At 36.0% G+C, this 20,386-nt stretch overlaps 1 protein-coding gene across 11 annotated transcripts in view; it reads left to right on the forward strand.

Annotated features, from left to right (window-relative positions):
• LOC136833140 (broad-complex core protein isoforms 1/2/3/4/5-like) overlaps positions 1 to 20,386 on the forward strand; it is a 353,892-nt gene that overhangs the window by 75,237 nt on the left and 258,269 nt on the right. For 2 of the 11 annotated variants that reach the window (XM_067094829.1, XM_067094827.1), the window contains exon 7: positions 3,354 to 4,676. The exons of 7 other annotated variants lie outside the window; for them this stretch is intronic. In XM_067094829.1, coding sequence (XP_066950930.1) covers positions 3,354 to 4,225 — 872 coding nt within the window. In that variant the 3' untranslated portion in view covers positions 4,226 to 4,676. Of the gene's footprint in view, positions 1 to 3,353; positions 5,402 to 20,386 lie in introns of those variants that run through there. 2 more of the 11 variants (XM_067094826.1, XM_067094828.1) reach the window with 2 other exon arrangements.

The raw sequence follows: 20,386 nt of genomic DNA on the forward strand, positions 1-20,386 counted from the left end.
TGTACTACTCTAGTGTGAAAGAAATGGAATGTTTAATACACTGCTATTTTAGATAAAAAACAAACAAAATACATAAAAACATGAAAATACAAATTTATATTTTTACATTATTGACTCGTTGATGCAGAATTGAGCAAAAGTGGATGTACCGTTAGCACATGATCACATTAAGGGTTCAGTCATGACAGAATAACTGTGTTAGTACCTTGGGTAAAAATAACTCTGAAAGTAGGAATCAAAAGGTGTATCTCTCTCTCTCTCTCTCTCTCTCTCTCTCTCTCTCTCTCTCTCTCTCTCTCTCTCTCTCTCTCTCTCTCTCTCTCAATGATGGATCGAGTGGTATAGGGGTAGATGTTCTTTATTCCTTTGACTTTTCGGTGTATCTTTTCTTTTTTATTCAGAACACACTGTAATTATTAGAATTACTGTAATATACAGAAGTTGGTAATTCTTGCTTACCACTTCACCACTAACTGCCCTCTAAAATGCTGTAGTAGTTTTTGAATGAATAAGCATCTTGCTAAGGTGTTGCTAGGCTGTCATAGATAATAGTTGGCCTTTATTTTGTATATAATTGCTTTGGTTTCATTTAGTTTTTAGAAATACTGTACCGTATAGAGATAGAAAAAATCTTTTGTCAGTTTATAATAATTTGTGGGGATAAAAAGATTTTAAATTTTAATTTTAGAGCCCTGGAGTGTAACTAAAAAGGAATGAATTTATGCAGCATTTGGAAAATGAAAATGGCATTGGTATTATAAAATTGTTTGTGTTTTATATATAGTATTTAGACATTGAAAAGTTGTTTTTATGAGAACTTAGAAGACCAAAAATCAGTTGTGTAGGTGTGTTACCATTATGTGTATGATGCCTTTCCTTTTCGTGAGGTTTCACAATTCAAGGAATAAACATTTTACAAGTGTGTGATTTGAAGGTTATGGAATCAAGATGATTGGTATAACATAATAGTCTCACCATGGTTACCTCAAGATTTGATTATTAATCCTTTTGTTTACTAATTATATATAGTACCATCAGAGCCTAAGTTCTCTTGTTGGGAATGGAAGCATTGGTTTGATTGATGCAAGGATTTTGCTAGAATTTCCAAAAACTTTAGCTTTAGCAGATAAGACTGTGACCTCCCTAACATTACAGTGAAAATAATGCACTTAGAATTGAATGTAATTTGCTACCATTTCATTTTTAAAACCTTCCATCGTTATCTTTGTATTATTATTGAGAAGTACTGTAGTTTAAACTGACCCATTAGTCACTTATATTCTTGTAGTCTGGTCCGTAGTCACATCTATACTTACTTGTAGTCTGGTTAGTAGTCTTCAAGGAGTGCATGGATGATGTTGCTTTCCTGCTTTGACATATCATTGGTATGGCTACTGGTTTATCATTAACATCTAATATAATATCCTCTTCTCAGGTTTGGTCAAATTTGGTGTTTTCAGTAATTTCAGGTCTTATGTAACAGATTTCCTTAACATTGACATCCCAGTCATTCACTTAACCTTGTTTCTTCTGCCATATTTGTTTTTCTAAAAATTATTTGCTTTAGAGGGTTCTCTCTCTCTCTCTCTCTCTCTCTCTCTCTCTCTCTCTCTCTCTCTCTCTCTCTCTCTCTCTCTCTCTCTCTCTCTCTCTCTCTCTCTCTCTCAACCCTGCTATATAATATACCATATATTTTGAAGTTATTGGAATTCCATCTGTATATCGATGCATATGGGTTAGATCAACCTATACATGCATACTGGTTTTAATTCAAGTGGTCTTTTCCTTTCTTTTTAATGTAAATTATTATCCTGTCATTTGCACAGTTTTGTCATTTGACTGATTGTTTATTATCTGTTTATTGATTAGTAATTTTTGTGTAGACATTTGCCATTTTAGTTCATTATTTGTCTAGAAGTTCACTGTTATAGTTTAGCTTTGAGCATATAGTTGTAGGTATGTAACCTTTTCCTTTTTTCCTGTAAATCCACTATTTTTATATTTTGTAATTCACTAAACCATGAATATGTCCATGATAATAAGCTTCATCACTTAGTTTTAGAACATTTTCAATCATTTTATGGGAATTGCTTTTTTATTTAATGTATACTGTACAGTGATTGACATTATTCTAGCAGCTGATCAGTCATTAGCACAGCTGTTGCACTTGCTCATAATATGGAAAGTTAATGATGCCTTTCATGTTAGTATAACTCTGGTAGAAGTATGGACTCTAATACTTTTTTTTCCAGAGTTTCTTTTAATATCATGGAATCCCATCATCTTTATTTATTGCCCTTAAAATACAATCTCTCTCTCTCTCTCTCTCTCTCTCTCTCTCTCTCTCTCTCTCTCTCTCTCTCTCTCTCTCTCTCTCTCTCTCTCTCTCATCTCTTCTCTCTCTCTGGAAAATCCCATCATCTTTATTTCTTGCCCTTAAAATACAATCTCTCTCTCTCTCTCTCTCTCTCTCTCTCTCTCTCTCTCTCTCTCTCTCTCTCTCTCTCTTTTGAAAATCAATTATGCTTTCCTGGTGCATTTGTGTGTATTTGAATTTCGTCCAAGATTCCTATCAGTGGTTTTGTTGTTGCTGTTTTCATTAGAACAAGCATTTACTGAATTACAGTGACTGTATTATTTAACACTCAAAATACAAGGTTTTACATAGAATTAATACTGTAGTTTATTTGCTAATTCGGAAATTTATTGTAGTTTGTAGTTGTAGTGTTTGAGGTTTTACAGTAGTACTAATCATTTTAGTTTATTAGTAGTACTGTAGTTATGGTGTATGTGATTTTAATTGCATTTTACCCCTTTAGCCATGCCTTAGTAATTATATTCCCCTTGTCAAAATATTTAATTTTTATTATTGATATTGGTGAGTGCATGGTCTCACATACACAACCCCATTGACCATGTTGTAGAATGTTTGTGACATAACAGCTTGAAACAATGAAATAGTGGACAGTGTAGTCCTCTTTTTATATTCAGTAGTTGGAAGTGTCGTCTGCATTAAGCCTTTCAGGCTGGCAGTAGCGATACTCCTTACATGCCACTTCACTTCTCTCATTGAGTGCTCTCAAATTCTTCATGACTGCTTTTAAAAAAATGACTGACTTTAAAAAGTAATGAACAACTTCAACAAGAGAGAGAGAGAGAGAGAGAGAAGAGGCAGAAATAAAGGTCTAGCCATGGACTCACTGAAAGTTGTTGTTTATGGCGCAAGCATTCTTCCAACAAGTGTTTTTGCAATCCCTGTGAGTACCTTTGTGGGTGTGCTAGGGGTGGTCCCCTTTGAGTCCTCCCCTCCCCATGTGGCCGTGCGCTGATAAGGGTCTGTGTCTCTTCCCCAGGACTCTCTCGTACCCCAGCGCACCCGGTAGGGGGACTGATCAGACGCTTTTTGGAAGAATGCTTGCAGCTGTCGGACCCCGGACCGCTGCTTTCCTGCTACACTGGATTGGAGGCGACGCCGCACTTTCAACTCCTGCGATCTGTGGCGAAGGAATGGAGTTACTGCCGTAATGCCACTCAGAATTATACAACCATGGGAGGTAGTAGTAAGCGCCAGAGGGCCACATCTCGATTGATTGAGACATTTGAAAGTATTGATACCTTACGCACTCAGTTAGCACATTATTTGCATCAGATTATAATTTTGGAGTTATCAAAGCCAGGCACTGTAACTAAAGTTGCTAAAGCAGAACAACAAGTTCAGCAGCAGCAGCAGCAAATGAATCAGCAGGCACAACAACAAGGAGACGGGTCTTTAGTAGAAGGGGGTAATAATAGTAATGTTGATGGAATGGTAATGGATTTAGCAGAATTAACTGGGATTTCAGCTGAAAATCAAGAATATTTCACAAAAGCTACAGATGTTATGAAGCAATTGAGAAAATTATATTTTGATCAGTCTCGTCGATTGGCTGTACGGATCAGCCAGCTCAAAAAAGGGCGTCAACAGTCTCAAGAAAGGATGCAGAGACAACAAGCCATTCAGCAAAACTACCTCCAGCAAACGATACAGCAGCTACAGCAGCAGCATCAACAGCAACAACAGCAGCAGCAACAGCAACAGCAGCAACAACAGCAACATCAACAACATCAGCAGCATCAGCAGAATCAACAAATGGCAGGTATGCAGATGGGCCAGGGCCAGGATGGAGCAGCACTTCTACATGGACAGCTGTCTTTGCATCATCTTCATCAACCTTGGTCTGATTAATAAATATCAACTGAATGAAGTATGTGATGCTGTTCCCTTTTTTTCTGTGACAGTGTACCTACAAATGTTGTTGAGACTGCAGTCCAATTATGTTGAATACATTACTGATTGGTATGTATATGATTTATTTTTCAAAGAGGAATGCAGTAATGCAACATAGTTAAGTGATGATGACTGGCAGTTTTTAAGGCCACTTGATGCTGCAAAAACTGTGTCCTCCCAAGAAGAATGCTTTCCTGTGCAAACTGATATATTCCATGTCAGTTCATGGCTATGATGATGTCAAGTAAGGCCTATTAAGATTTTAGAATGTAGCAGAAATGCAAAGCATTGTCATGGTCATGATGCGTATGTGCACAAAAGATTTTCCAGAAATCTTTTAAGTTAACACAATACTGGAAACCATCTATGCATTGTACAGGAAATCTCGGACCATTTTAACAAAAAAAAATATAATAATTTTGTTACTACAGTAATCTAATTATGTAGAATGTGGTGTACATAGTAATAAGTATTGGTAAGCATGGTGAGTGGCCTGTGGTGGTATGAGGATTTTGTATTCCATTTAAATCTTTGGAGCAAGTGGTTTTATTAGGCATAAATGTTTTCCTACAGCACACAACTCAGGAAGTGACAGGGCATATGTTACATATTCCAGCTCTCCTCATTAAACTTTTAAGCTGTATGGGTGAATGCTTCACAAACAAGAACGGGTCTGTTGCTAATTTGACCACGTGTAGGAGCTCATTGCAAAGATTTGTGTGGAACACAAATTCCCCTCAATAACTTTAGGCATCTCGTGTTCAAGAGGTACAGGTATTGAGTATTTCAGGTAATATTGGTAATCAAATTACTGTATATGTGAGTGATAAGTATAAAAGGTAGACTCTTTTACAGAAGATAAAGAAATAATAACAATGTAATTCATGAACCTCAATTGTCTGAGAAATTTAGTGTGAGTGAGTTTGTTTTATTCTGTGACTGATAATACAGCATCATCATCATCATCCTTCTCCCTACTTCATGGGAGTCTCTCTTCCAATACAATATATATCTGTGCAGTTTGGTACAGTTACAGTAACCCATCTGTGTCATGACTGTGTGTACATCCTCATCTTACATATGAATGATCACAAACTTTATACCTCAAGATTCTACCTGTAAACAAGCCAAGAATTAAAATACTGTATTTTATTTACAAGCATTATACCAGGTGCTCTAAGCCCAGTGTCTGTAGTGGTCTTATATTTAGAAATTGCTAGGCTTATGTGGATGACGGTTTTGTTGACATATGCCAAATTTTACATTAAACTCGCAAGAAGTCTAATTTTAGTATGGTACTGTATTGGATTTTTGTCTCATCATGAAAGTGTGCCATGGGCAGAAACCACTGCTCGAGCTAGGCACAGTGGACTCGTTATATTGACCATTTAAGAAAGAAATAAGGCACTTGGCATACAGTGTCCATTTTTTCTGGTGTGTGTACATACTGTATGCATTTGTGAGGTTGGTAAGAGATTCTTTTATCAAGTAATTTATCAGGTATACCCAAGTTCAGGTCTCGTAGAAATAATGTACTATAAATTTTGAATGTAACTCACATCAGGGGAAAACAAGCTTAGTTTAGAGGCATTGGTTAGCATAGTGAAGAGTTTTTAGTATTTATAGGTTATTATTATTATTATTATTATTATTATTATTATTATTATTATTATTATTGTCATTATTATTATTTTGCCATTTTTTCCTTTTCATTTGATTACCTGGTGTGGGTCAACCTTCAAAATCTGTTTTATACTTAGAGAAGTTATTTTTATTTATTGCTTTTTATCTATTTTTGTTGTGTTTGGGTACAGTATATATTGTAATGTTTAGCCTTTAGTTGTAAACACTTGTTTTCTTAGATAGAGTATATTTCAGACAAATGTTATTTTCCTAATATTTTTATTATAAAACTTGAAAACATTACACTTTTAGTAGAATTGCCAGGCCAAGTTCATAGCAGATATTGCCTTAGCAGTTGAAAAGCCCTTGGGGGTTTATAGCCCAATCATTACACAGTGGAAGAAATTATCATGCTATGCAAGACTTGGACACCAAATGATATTGATTTTCAAGAAAGGAAACACAAGAAACTGTGGCGTGCACACAATTATTGCATCCGTGTAAATTTTGTCAAAAATTAATGTAAAGGTAAAGACATAAAAATAAAGTTTTATGTAATTGACTTTGTGTTACAGGGTAATGCACTTTGTGTCTGTTATTGTAGTGAATTAGTGGTAGGTAATTACCTCATAGTTAAGTTTATTTATAATTGGTATCTTGGAAATAATTTTGGATAACTATTTTATTTTTACTTTCTTAGCTAAAGAATGTTGGTTATTTTTGTTTATAAACAACATTCAGTGTAGGAAATTGTTTTAATGGGTGTGGAGGAAGTTTTTTTTTTTCTCTCTTTCTCTCTCCTTTATCAAGTGAAAGTCATTTCTCAGTATTTATTATAGTATGGTTCCTCCTCTGGAGGGGGGAGCGGGTTTCTAGCCTGTTGTAGATCAAGCAACATGTGGCCAAGATGGCAGCTTTGCCAGCAAAATTCAGGGATGAAAACCGCTGTGCCACATCTAAACCCCAGAATGGAGAGGAATATCAGGAGTATTTGTAAAGCAATCACTTCTTTTTTTTTTACATTTTAATGGAAGTATTAGTGTACAATATGAGTTTATTCAAATTGCTCAGAAAGAATAGTGCATGAGTAAATGAAGCCACAATCTCTCTCTCTCTCTCTCTCTCTCTCTCTCTCTCTCTCTCTCTCTCTCTCTCTCTCTCTCTCTCTCTCTCTCTTTTCTCTCTTTTGCTCTTTCTCTCTCTCTCTCTCTCTCTCTCTCTCTCTCTCTCTCTCTCTCTCTCTCTCTCTCTCCTCTTTTTTGCTCTTTTTCTTGAAGCAGGAACCTGGGTGAAATGGATCCTATGGCATAGTTTGTGCACGGTCTTTGTTAAATTGGATTTGTGCTGCAAAATATTTCCATCATATCCATGCCTATGATACACATATCCAGGGCTACACTATTAAACGGGTATTACATACAAGGTCACTATAACAGGGTCCAGCTAGCGTGCCTAGCGCTACCGGTGTTGTTCGTCTTGCATTCCTTTAAGGGATTTAGACATTCAGGATCAGTTACCTATATTTTTTTGGATGTTATTTTAGTTCAGAAAGTCCTTATGATATATAGAAATAAATTATGATTACTCTGGTCTCTTGAGCCAATTTCTTTGGTGCATCTACCTCATGTTGTTCTTCTGCTGGCTTGTGTGACCCCTTCCATGACATGTTAAGGTCCTCCACAGTATCAGAGTCAGGGATTGAAGATAGTGTATTTGCTGATCAAATTCTGTGATATGTTCAGTACAGTATATTCTCAGGATCGCAGTAGATAATGGCAATCTTTCCATAATGTTAGGAAGGCACAGTTCCTTATATACTGTTAAGTGGAACCAGCCAGAAGATAGTGGCAGGTGTCATTGTCTTGTGTTGCCATGAGAATCATTGGAAGTAGTTCATATGGGAAGTTGTCTAGAGTCGTCCTTTGAAATCATTGTGGGAGGTGTCTGTCAATCCAATTGTGAATATATCCTGCAGGTTTTTAACATTCAGGGTCATGTATTATTATATACAGCAACTTTTCTGTCAGGGGTTCTTGCAATATTCAGGTGAAGATACCATAGTTTTTGTAATTTTTGCCATGACAACTTGTACAACTCGGCTACAACCTCAGTGCAGGTATCTGTAGTTTGGGGACATCTTTATAAAACAAGTTTTAAAAGTTTTCCAGCAGTTCAAAACTGCTTAGGTGATAAATGACTTGATAATTCTTAGCCATGCAAAATGTTTTACTGTTTAGAACATGTTGTGATGTTTCTTCTTAAAAGCAAGGCGTGGTAGGTGTTAGTTAAATAATCATACTGATCTCTTCAAGCCAAATAACTTTAGATATTCACAGTATTGTACGGGAAGTTTAATTGAATTTTTCAAGAAACAGTATGGAGATTTGCGATAGCCAGCCACGTTTCACATATATTAGCTTTTAAGTTTTATCAAATTCAGGTTATCAGTATGTAAAAAGAAAATTTTTCTAAAGCTTTTTGTGGATTTGATTTTGAAGAATTATATATCAACATAGTTTTGTTTTAGCTATCAGTGATAGTGTATATTTTCTGAAGTGCAAATTTTAAAGTATGATTTGTCCTCATGAGGGTATAGCATAGAGAAGAAATGTTTGTAGTTTTAAAAAAGATTCAGTTATGTTATTAATTGTGTGTGGTTTGTCTTTTATATAGTTCTGTGAAGCTATGGTTGATTTTGTGCTAAATGTTAGTAATAAAGTTAAAATATTGAAAACTCAAATTTAATAAATAGTAGATCTCTTCAAGCATTTCTGTCTCAGCTCCTTGATATTCATGTAAAATCTTTTATTGTAGTGTTTAATGATAAACAATTTATGGGTTTGCTGCGTACAAAACAAATAGCTAATGTCTATTTGATGTAATACGATTTTAACAATACCTGTTATCATAGAGGATTAGGGTTCAGATAGCTCGAATATGTGTTTGTGTCCAAACTGGCAAGAGTTTTACTTACAGAAAAACAGAAATAATTCAGAGGTGTTGAGGCTATGTACCTGAAACCTTGAAAAGATACAAACTTGCCAGGAAGGTCACATGTATTGTCCGTGGTCGATCTCTAGTCCTCATATTTCCATTTTAAACGTTTGTAATCCCCTGTATCTTCATATATGTACTGACAAATCTAATGCAAAGTTAGCAAGATATTAGGGCATTAAAGGCACTGGCAGAAAACCTTGTACTATATACAGTATATATATTTATATTTAACCTCCTTTTCTTTTGTTTTCTTTTGTTGTAGGCAGTTATGATTCACATTTGTATAGAATTATAAAATAAGAAACACTTTGAAGCTTTAAGTCTTTTTTTTTTTTTTTTTCATATATTTTTTTAGACATATTGCTCAAGTTTACTCACTTAACTTTAAAAAGACCCTGTCAACATTAGAAATATCTTTGAAACAATTAATCAGTTTGGCTTATTTATGGTGTGTAAAAAATTTATTGTTTTTTAATACAGTACAGATTGTAGCAGTTATTGGCAGCAATACTGCAGTTATTCAGGTCTCAGTCTCCATAATGTTATCAGAAATCTTGGATTACTGGATGGTGCCATAATGCCCTGATAGCTTCTGATGTTAATGTCGTAGCTTTAGATTATAATATTGTCTAGCATACGAACTATCAAGTGATTACAGTGAACTCTTAAGAGCTATTTGCTGTAACACAGTATTCTATTCAACGCATTTTATAGTCTCATCTATGGAAACTAATTGATATCTATTAATAAATGAACCTAACTTAGAATGGTGCTTCCTATGTAACCTTCTTATCCTATTTTATAAATCATGTTTTACAAAATGCCAGGTTGAAAGTAAGTTGATTATGTACTTCTAACCAGTATGTAGTTATTGGTGATGGAGAACAGTTTGAGGTAATGTGTGTCAAGGAGTTCAGGACTACTGAACAGTGTTGGGAAGCCGTACTCATTGGTTTTTTTATGCTTGAAAATTTTGATGCCATCTTTTTTTTTTTTTTTTTTTTTATGCAGTTTGTGAAATACATTAGTATGTAAATAATATTAAGAACCTAAATTGCTCTATCTTAATGAAAGGAGGTCAAGAAAAAAACGCTATTGAAATTAGACCCATCTGTTCCAGTTCAAGGTTTTCGTGATTTTCTTTTCTCCTATAAAAAAAATGAAGCAATATGTAATGAGGAGTATGAGAAATACACTGAATTCCTATTTTTCCAAAAAATTTATGAGATAGATTTTATTTTATCATAAGGTACTAGCAATACTCACATATGAACAATGAAAATAATTACAATATAGGCCATGGATTTGTTAACTTTAGCAGCTAGTTTCCTTAGAAGCTCATACTTATTGCCTTAGAAACCTGAAGCCTTATTCTCATATATAACATTTATCTGGCACTGATAGAAGTATTACCCGAGTTATAGGCCATGTAAGCACACATCCCTATGAAAATAGTTGAAAAGGACTCAGGGTATCTCAGTTTTGAACAAAATTGAATACCTTGCGTGAAAGGGAAGGGAAAAAAATTAGTAAGATTATATATATTTATATATTAATAACAATCAGGTACGTAAAATGTTTCTTTGGTGTTTCCCAGAAAGTGTTTAATCTGGTTGGTTCTCTTATTATGAAATCTCTTGTGGTCTGCTGGAATTCTCATCCAGTGTAAGTCTTGCCTTCATCCTTTCTCCGTAATCTTCAAGACAGTCCTTTTAGTCAGTAGTCTGCCATACCCATGTCTCTCCAACCCCTGAACTCTTCAGCATAATTTCTTGAAAAGTCAGTTGTATAAATATAAATTACATGATTTATATGAAGCCATATAAAATGGTACATGGAATCCCAGCTCATGAAAACATTAATTGGAACTGGAGTGCAGAGAAACCAACCAAAACTGCGTATGGAGTGTTTAGCATCACTAGAACTCATCATAGTGTATGACAGTTTTCATTAAATATTGAATGTACTGGTAGAAGTAGAACCCATCTTCATAAGTAGAACCCACCTTCATTTCATAGCAGTCTTCATGGAATAATGAATGTAATATTAACAAATTAAATCCACTGTGGGAATGTGGGCTTTATTCAGAAAGAATGATACAAAAGTAATAATGTCCTCTTTTAAATGGCCACATTTGTTTGCCCTTTAGATATTGGACTAACTTACATGACCCAGTACATGAATATAAGTTTTGGATTTTATTCCCACAAAAATATAACTTCATAAGTTCCAGTTTATCCAGACATGAAATTTGCAAATTACTGGTTATTGGTTAAGACAGGTTTTTTATCACATTTTCAAGAATAAATTCAAAGGTTTTCGTAGGGTAAATTATTTTTGAACGATAATTAAATGCATTATCATATCATTTCCAACAATGTTTGGCACAAATGGCCGCATCCAAGTAGGTCTAGGTCTTCTGACTGTTCTGGTGCCCACAGGAGCCAGGCTGACATTACCAAGTATATTATTCTTTCTGTTCTCATTACTGTACTTGTGTTTTTCTTAGATTTATGTGAAGTCCTGTCTCACTAGATGTATGATGCATTCTATTAAGCAAGCTTTACAAATCTTGTATAAATGTATGGTGCATTCTATTAAGCAAGCTTTACAAATCTTGTATTTTGCTATTTAAGACAGTATCATCTGCATGTTGGTACTGAAATTTGAACAGTCTCTCTCTCTCACTACACAAGGCCCCTATAGTATTAATTTTGCATTTACTTCTTTAATGGATAATTCCGATTAGCTTTGTACTGATACAAAATTACATATATGGCCAAGAATTATCATATGCAGTTTAGTCTTTGGTTTTCAAATCCTATTCGGCCTGCCCATTTGCCTTTTTTAGTCTCACTAAATTCCATTTTGAAAGAGCCTGTATTAGATATTCATGTTCATAAATATTTTAAAGATTCAAACTTAATCCTCTCTTCATTAATGGTTACTTTGTCCCTTAGGACATTCTCTGCCCTCATTACTTATCAGATTTATACTTTGCCATATTGAAGTATGTCAGGTTTCCATCATTACTTAAGGGTAAACTTTTTCTTCCATCTCTGACCACTTGTTTTTTTTAATCGTAAAATTGAGTAAAGAAAAGCAAAAGTAAAATAAGGTACCTTATAGCACCTGACAATTTACAGCAAATGCATTTGACAAGATCTCTTCAACACTAACTTTGCACGTACTTCATTCATGGATAATTTCAGTTAGCTTTATACAGATGAGGAAATTCATGTACGGCCTAGAATATCATATGCAGATGCAGTTAGAATGCATGATTAAAACCTACACTGCAGTATACTGTATAACAGTGGGTTTGAATCTTTACTGAACAAGGATTTGCCTTGGTATCTAATAGAAGGAAAACTAAAGTTTTCATTATGCAATATTGACTGCTGTTTCTCTGCCAAACTATCCATGGTACTGCTTGCTGTTAATTAAAATGTACTTATTAAAACAAAACAAAAAATTTTAGACATTCTTTCATTGCACTTCATGTTATTATATGGATATATCTTACTTGTTTTATGAGTATATCTTAGAAGAGATGTTTTTTGTGTTCCTCTGTTTCACTGGGGACAGACTGGACTGTGAATCATTGACTATGTAACTGACAGTGAAAATTTGTTAGGTAATGTTTTGGGTGAGAGAATGGCAGACAACTGGAGTGTCCAGCAGTTGAATAATAGACCGAAGTCTGAAAAGCAGATGTATGGAAGTACAAGGCAAATACTCTTCTAAAGATTATATGAAACATGAGTCTGAACTTGGCTGGATATCTCTAGATATACATTAAAGGAAATGAAAATGCAGTTAAGAGCAGCAAAAATTGCACTAGTTATGCTTAAACAAATTCCTTGAAACAATTTTTTGGTATCTATAAAACCCATCATGGAACCAACTGTAACACTGATAGTAGCTGTAACCCCTTCCCTTTCAAATTTTTCTTTGCAGCTTAGTAAAATAGAATAAGCAGGTCATTTATTTTTTAAGATGCTTTTCATAGGGTAATATGTAATGCATCGTTTGTTGAAAATTATCATTATCAGTACTTTTTGGATTGTGGAGAGTAATGAGATGATAGAAGTAAGAGGGTATTTTGGCAAATGCTTTTGGGGTATTTGACACCTAAAGCTATATCATAAAAAGCAAGGAGACATGCTGCTTTAGAGTACTGACTAAAGTTTACACTAAACACTTGCTGATTGTAGAGAAAGGATAGAAAGCAGGATTGCACAAGTGAAATTGGGCTCGTAAAAATAAATAAGGGACATTTTTCTTGTAATGTAAAATGAGTGCATCATCATGGTTCATGAGTATAATGAAGGAGAGAGTGGATGGCCACTTCTGTTCAACTTACAGGTTACTAAAAAGTACATAATGATGTGTGAATATCCCAACTCCAGCCATGCATAAACGAGAAATATTGGGTATTAACCCAGTTTTGACAAACTTGTTAGCTCAAATGAAATGCCTTAAGGTGTGTGTGTTTTTTCCAAAATTGAATTTTTTTTTATTTTTCTTCAAAGGAAGATCTTTATTTAAATTTTCTTCCCAAGTGTTATGGTAAAGGGGTTCTGCATGTCACTGAACCCTTTAGGCATTGATATGTGACTACACTGTGGTACCTTACAGATGTACGGTGTGATGCTTTACTGACAACTTTCTAAGCATAAAGCTCTGATAGCTATAGTAGTTGAGTTTCCAAATTCTTAAATAAATGGTATGGGGAAGTTACAGCATTAGGCAAACTTACTTTTGTGTTGTCATCAAGTTTCATCTGCTCTCTTCCAAGGTATCCAGAATCTCATACTGCCACACGAATGCATAGGGCAAATATTGGTTTTGATGAAAATTTAAAATTTAGTGGATGAAAAAGTTAAGAGACAGCACATTTCTATGATAGACGCTACAGGGGACAAGTTCAGAACAAGACAGAACTGTGACCTATATGAGAATTGGTGATAAGGTAAATGTGCCGTTACTTTGTAGAAGAATTAGTCTCAAGGAATTTTTTCATACCCTGCCAAAACCTTTAGATACCAAGGGTCTCACCCTGTTTTCTTGAAGTACCTGAGGGTGGCAGATATAAATCAGTATAGGGAAGCAGAGCATTAGTTGATGGCACCTTGAAGAAAGGCTTTTAGTTTAAGTGGTTCAAAGAATGGTGTTGGATTTGAACAGTTCGTGTTGGGAGGAGGTAGGAAAAAGGTATACTGTAAGTTTCAAAATACTTCATCACGTTTGTTTTTATTGCTTTTAAGGCCCAAAAGCTTTGTCTAAAATTCTGTATACTGTGATCTTGGTGGACAGTACTTATAAGGGAAGGTGGTAGTGTGAATAAGAGGTTTGGTGACAAGTTCAGTTCATCTGTATTTGAATTTATTCCACTTTAGAAGGTGTGACTATGAAATGCTGAGATTCATGCCTGGAGTGCATGGGGAGTTTATATAATTTGGAGAAATCTTGAAGTCATGTTCATAGCCTGGAAAATGGATTGAAGTGGTTTTGGGCGTCTGATGAGAAAGGGAGAGGATAATTAGCAAAGTTGTAGATATGGAGATATGGTAATGGTAGATTGCCAGTCTCTGGAAGTTCCTCATAGACCATGAGGAAAGTCTGAAGATTAGAACCTAAACCATATAGGAAATTAGACAGAAAGTGTACTCAAGACAACTAACCTATAAAGGGGAAACCTTATGTAAAAGCAGTCATGATGATAACTAAGTTATTGTGGAAAATGGAACCAGTAAATATTGGAGACATTTTTCATCTGCTTCTAAGAACCCATTTCCTACAGCAATGGAGACATTTTTCTGACAGAATACGCTTTTCCTACAGCAATGGCATAATTTTCCTTCAGATTTAAATATAGAGTTGGAATGGAATAAGCACAGTAAGTTTGAAATCACAGAAGTTTTCGTTCTATATTAAGTTTGCTTTTCAATTATAGGTCATTATAATGCTGTATACACATTTTACCATGTGTTGAGAAATTTCTTTTATTCTTTATCACCAACTTTTGTGCATGTGAAGGGATTTTTATAGAAATACAGTTTTTGCCAAAGGAAGTTGATGGCAACTGTGGATATCAAAGGTAATGTCTCAGCTTTAGTCCTTGTCTAAATGCTCTTCCAAATGCAGTATTTGCATTTTAGTAATTGAAAATCCACTTTAGGGGACCCTTCAATAAAATAGCGACTGAAATATTAAAAAAAAAAAATTTTTTTGTTTTGGTGGTTATGTATGGCAGTCATTGCAAATGTGAAATATTTTGTCCAAACTCCTCAGTTTTGTATTTATGGTCGATAACCTGCAACCACTACAAACTGGAGCAGATGATGTGCCAGGAACCACCTGCAGCAGGTACCTTTCAGCTGACCCCTGCCAGAGACGTTGGCATTCTCAGATGAATCCCAAAGGGATGGGGTGCTCATCTGAGCGGAGAGTGCATTTCAGGGATATGGGGACTAACAGAGGGAAAGGAGGATATCAATCTGTTGGAGATGTGAGCACAAGTAGTCAGAGATCCGGGGACTGGTACTAGTAGCCAGGTACATCCCAGGCAAGGAAAACATTGTGACAGACATCCCAAGCAGAGCAAACAAAATAGTAGGTACCGAATACCCTCCAGCACCCTTGGGACAATATGGATGTATACGCTTTCCCCCCATTCAGCCAACAATGGAAGGTCATCAACAGACTTTCTGTGTCCCAAGCACTGAGAATAACGCTTATAGCTCCAAGATGGCCCCAAGCAGAGTGGTACGTAGACTTACTCCACCTGCTAGCTGACATTCCAAGGGAGATTCCCCCCACTCCACGTTATTAAGGCAAGAACACAACAGGTGATAAACCACCAGGCGGAAACGTCACTCCAACTTCACAGTTGGGGACTACCAAGCAGGTCCTTAGAAAGAAAGGTTTTTCAGACAACATTTGTACCAACATTTGTACCAGGATTCATGGCAAAGACCCAGAACCCTTCGATCCGGAACCAAAAGAACAATGGTTTCCTGTCCCTGCTTTGAAGGACAGTGTTTTGGGGGGTGAAGGTGAAATGCTACTGTTCCCAGTTAAGTCCTTGAGAACCTATCTCATTGCATATCCCCCCACAGGCTAGCTTGTATGAGACTCTTCATTAGTACAGGCCATGAGAAAAGGGAAAACTCAAAAAATATCTGGCTGAGGGAAGTAATTTTGAGGTCATACCAGACCAGGCCAGATGGCAACCCTCCCTCAGGGAGAATAAAGGCGTATGACATCAGGGAAATAGGAACCTCAGTAGCATTCAAGAACACTCGGTCTTCTAGGTTCTGAGAGCAGGGGTCTGGAAGAGACAATCAGCCTTCACTTCCTTTTATCTCCAGGATGTGGCACACAAGTCCTTACACTTTTACCTTGGGTCCAGTAGCTGCAGCCCAATGTTTGATAATAAGAGTGTCAAGTCCTTGGGGAGCTCTGCTCAGGGAGAAGGAAGACAGCAGGGTTGTCACTTGGGATTGGTGAGTACTTAGACAACACGTCTTCACATCCTGCATATTGGCGACCTGAAGTTCCGTAGAGTACTGGAGATCCTTGATGGGGCAATTGGTGCTGCTTCCCTTGTGGGTGCCCAGTAAGGACAAGCCCACCTGATGACCTTATGAGAGATTGGCCTCCTGCCTCCAAGTGAGGCTCCATGTGTGAAAGTGTAGGTTCAAATTCATGTCGGAAGAAATACCGAATTCTAAAGTATTTTATATTTTTCCTAATTTACGAACATAAGCTTATGTATAATTTTACCCTTCTCATGTCACCCCATGTAGTCCCGATCTTTCCCCATCAACGAAGTAGAGCAAAGCTGCGGAAAGGCTGGTATACACAATGGAAGGATGAGGCAAACTCGGGTCGTAGGCGACCATATGCCTGTCCATTAGTAGTATGGTTTTTGAGACGATTCAGTGACAGCCGAATCATGCTAAGCACGTGTACTCCATATAGGAAAGCATAGGTTCTTATGTTTGGAAAAATTCAAATTACTTTATAATTTGGTATTTATGGCTGTCCTTAATGCAAAAAGTCCCAATAATATTGCAATCCTGTCTGGGAGATGGGCATAATTACTAGATGCAATGTGGAAATGAAATACAGGTCCTAGTTTTAACTCCTCTCAAATGCATCTAAGGACAAAACATTTTAATAGACTTTCCTCTTTTTTTTTTTATCAAGAGAAAAAGTACTTAACTGTATGACAGATCCATAAGTAAGGTACCTAATGTTTTTAAAGCAAATTGGTAATTACTCTTAAATATTAATAACAATAACTGGATTTTAGCTTGCAATGAATTTTTTGTATAGGTTTCCTCTGTCACTTTAAAGTGCTGAATGGCTAAAAGTGCCCCAGACACAGAATCACCCATGCAAGCAAACACAAGCACAACAAATAAAGCAAGAAACACTGGCTTTGGAGAGGTAAACAAAAGCATGTCTTCCTACGAGGGCAGTAAAGAATAAACTGAGGCATCATTTCCTTCATACATGTGTGAAGGAACCTGACGGTTGCCACCTAGGCCTATTGGTCTGCCTCGTTGCCACCAATTCCTTGTTTGTTATTTTTACTGGCTTCCAGGTGGCAACAGAAGAATTATTCATATGACCACATGTTTGTTAGCTATGAAAAATACAAATTGATTAATAAATTTGTCATATTTTTGCCACTGCAAACCCTTTTAGCCAACCATGTGAGATTGTGAATTTCAGTTCTTTGGTATGATTAAACTATTACTTATAACCATTTTATGGGAGGATGGGAGTTAGGAATGTATTACTTATAGCCATTTTATGAGAGGATAGGAGCTAATGGGAGTTAGGAATGATGGAATTAGTAGAAATCAACAACTAGGGAGTAGACCTTACAATAGTAAATGAAGCCACTATATGATGAATCAAGAGGATCTGCGTTGTTTACCGCACCCTTTGTTTCATCCATTCCCTATGATTTCTTGACCATTTAACCGTATAACTTTTATCAATCCTCCAATTTTCACTTCAAATAAGAACAGATCCTTTGTTAGTCCCCTGTAAAAGGTTAGATATGTAACTGTGATCTCATTATTCACTCGTAATAATACAAAACAAGTAAACCTAATTTTTTTAGGAGGAATTTATTGTTTGGTCTTTTTACAGCTTTGAAATGGTTGGAGCTCACAATTTTTGTGGATTATCATTGTATCAAAAAGTTGAAGAACTGAAAAGATAGAAAGAAAAAGTGCATCAAATTATTTTAAAATCCATTGACTCTTAAGTAATGTATTTTTTGTTCAGATATGCTTTCAAGATAGTTTACAGAAACAGAAAAAGAATTGAGTGATTGCATATGAACAAATTTGGATTTCATTGCATAGTTTACATAAACAGAAAAGGAATTAAGTAATTGCATATGAACAAAGTTGGATTTTATTGCATTCCTTGTAAAATAGTGAATGTAGAGATAGAAGGAAGAGAAAACCTCTGTATTTTAGGTCAGCCAACAAAATGATAAAATTATTGGATAATATGCCACCTTCGTGAGTTTGAAAAATGGGAGTTTGTAAGTATGTTGGAAAACTTGTAAAAGATGCTGTGACAGGTATAAGAATATTTCAGATACAAGAATAGTGATTAATGTACTAAAATAAATTCACTCCAACCTTTTAGCAATAAACAAGGAAGAATAGTTGCTCTATAAAGCACTAAGTTTTCTTATAGCACCAGTATATGCATCAGTGGTCAGCAATTGAAAATCATAACTTTTTATGAGTGTCTCCCATAAAAACTTTTAAAAGAAACATAGCACTGACCTCCCATTACTGTAATGTTGTCTACATGTGTGTTGCTTGTAATCCTTACTTTTAATTATAATGAATAGGAATTATTCCTTTGTTCTAGCTAGCACATTGCCATGTGTAAATAAGTGGTTTAAGTACATAACAGAACAACTAACTTGTTTTGAATTTACAAACTTTATCAACATACAGGCAGTCCCCGGTTATCAGCGATCCTTTTTTTTGGTGCTTGTCTAGCGACGAAAATTGGTGATTTTTGGCACTGATAATGGTGTATTGGCACCGATACATACCTAACAGGCGCCGATAACTGAAAATCAGCAATTTTTGCAGCTTATTGGCGCCAAAAATCACCGCTTTTCAGTTATCGGCGATTTTCGCCTATCATCATGCCATCGGAACGGAGCCCCCACCAATAACCAGGGACTGCCTGTACTACACTTATTTGGCTTTGAATGATACACAATTTTTTGTATTTCACCTAAAGCAATGTTTTTTTCACCTCAGCTCATCATGTATTTCCTTATTTTTGTGGCTGTGGAAGTCTTAAGTTGGACCAAACTTATGTCAGTCTAATTTACAGAGAACTCTAACTATGGTTGCTCCATCTTGCTACTGATACTGCCTTTGCCTCCCCCTCACTTCCTCATGGAGCTTACTACATTCAACATGGTTCTCAAGGTCTTTCTTGTCAACACCAGTGCTTATAATTTTTATTTTGCACTCACTCTCATCTTGTTGATTTTTTGTTGTGTTTATTGTTTTATTATTGTTCTAAATGATAAACCTTTATAACCATTTAGGTTGACTTTTGATGCCTTTCCCTTAATGTTTAAGTACAATTTCATAATTTCTTTCATTGTAGTTTATTGGGACCTTTTTGAGGTAATTATTTTTTTCTTATTGTCTGTAATGTAAAATGATTTTGGGTGTGGGTTGGGCCATCGTGCTTTGTCCTTGGTGTTGTGCTTATGCTTGTCAGTTTCCGTTACAGTTATTATGTGTTGATTTTTACTTCATGTCAGTGTTTACCCTTAGCGTATGGAGTTGAAATACCTGACTATACTGGTTAGGATTTACCTGGATATTCCTGCAGCTCATTCTTGTCACCCTTGGATCAAGACCCACATTTATTATGTTCCTCGTGGCAGGGTCATACATGCTTCATATAGGATATGTATGACAAGTACACAACTTGAACATTATTATCTCTTTGCTGAGAAAAGGAAGTGAGTCACTGAATAGATTCCACCAGATGGCTCCTTGTGCCTTGTGATCTCAGGGTTATCTGATGGAGTCCAAGATGCTTCTACCTTGTTTTACAATATGAAAGCACTTCATACTGCTAGTTCCAGCAGGGGAAATGATCCTTCTTTCCATGACTTGAGCACCAGCCTGCCTTTCTCAACCTCTAACTCGACTACAATTCCCTCCCCAGGCTGTGACATCATAACTCCTTCGGTGTCAATAGCCAACCTGCCTTTGCTATTTGCCATCCATCTGCATCATACTATTACTGTCTGCCTGCCATGTCACAGATGACTCAGTTAACTTTTTCCCTCAGTTGGAGTCTGTACTCAAGTCTTATCTCCACCAGATGCAGGAGGTGTCAATTTATTCACAGGTGTGGTCTTTGATCCGCTCATACTTCTTGAGCTTTACTTTGAAACTGAATGGATGCCCTTCC

Source organism: Macrobrachium rosenbergii, chromosome 51 (genome assembly GCF_040412425.1).
Source record: "Macrobrachium rosenbergii isolate ZJJX-2024 chromosome 51, ASM4041242v1, whole genome shotgun sequence".
Taxonomy (NCBI): Eukaryota; Metazoa; Arthropoda; class Malacostraca; order Decapoda; family Palaemonidae; genus Macrobrachium; species Macrobrachium rosenbergii.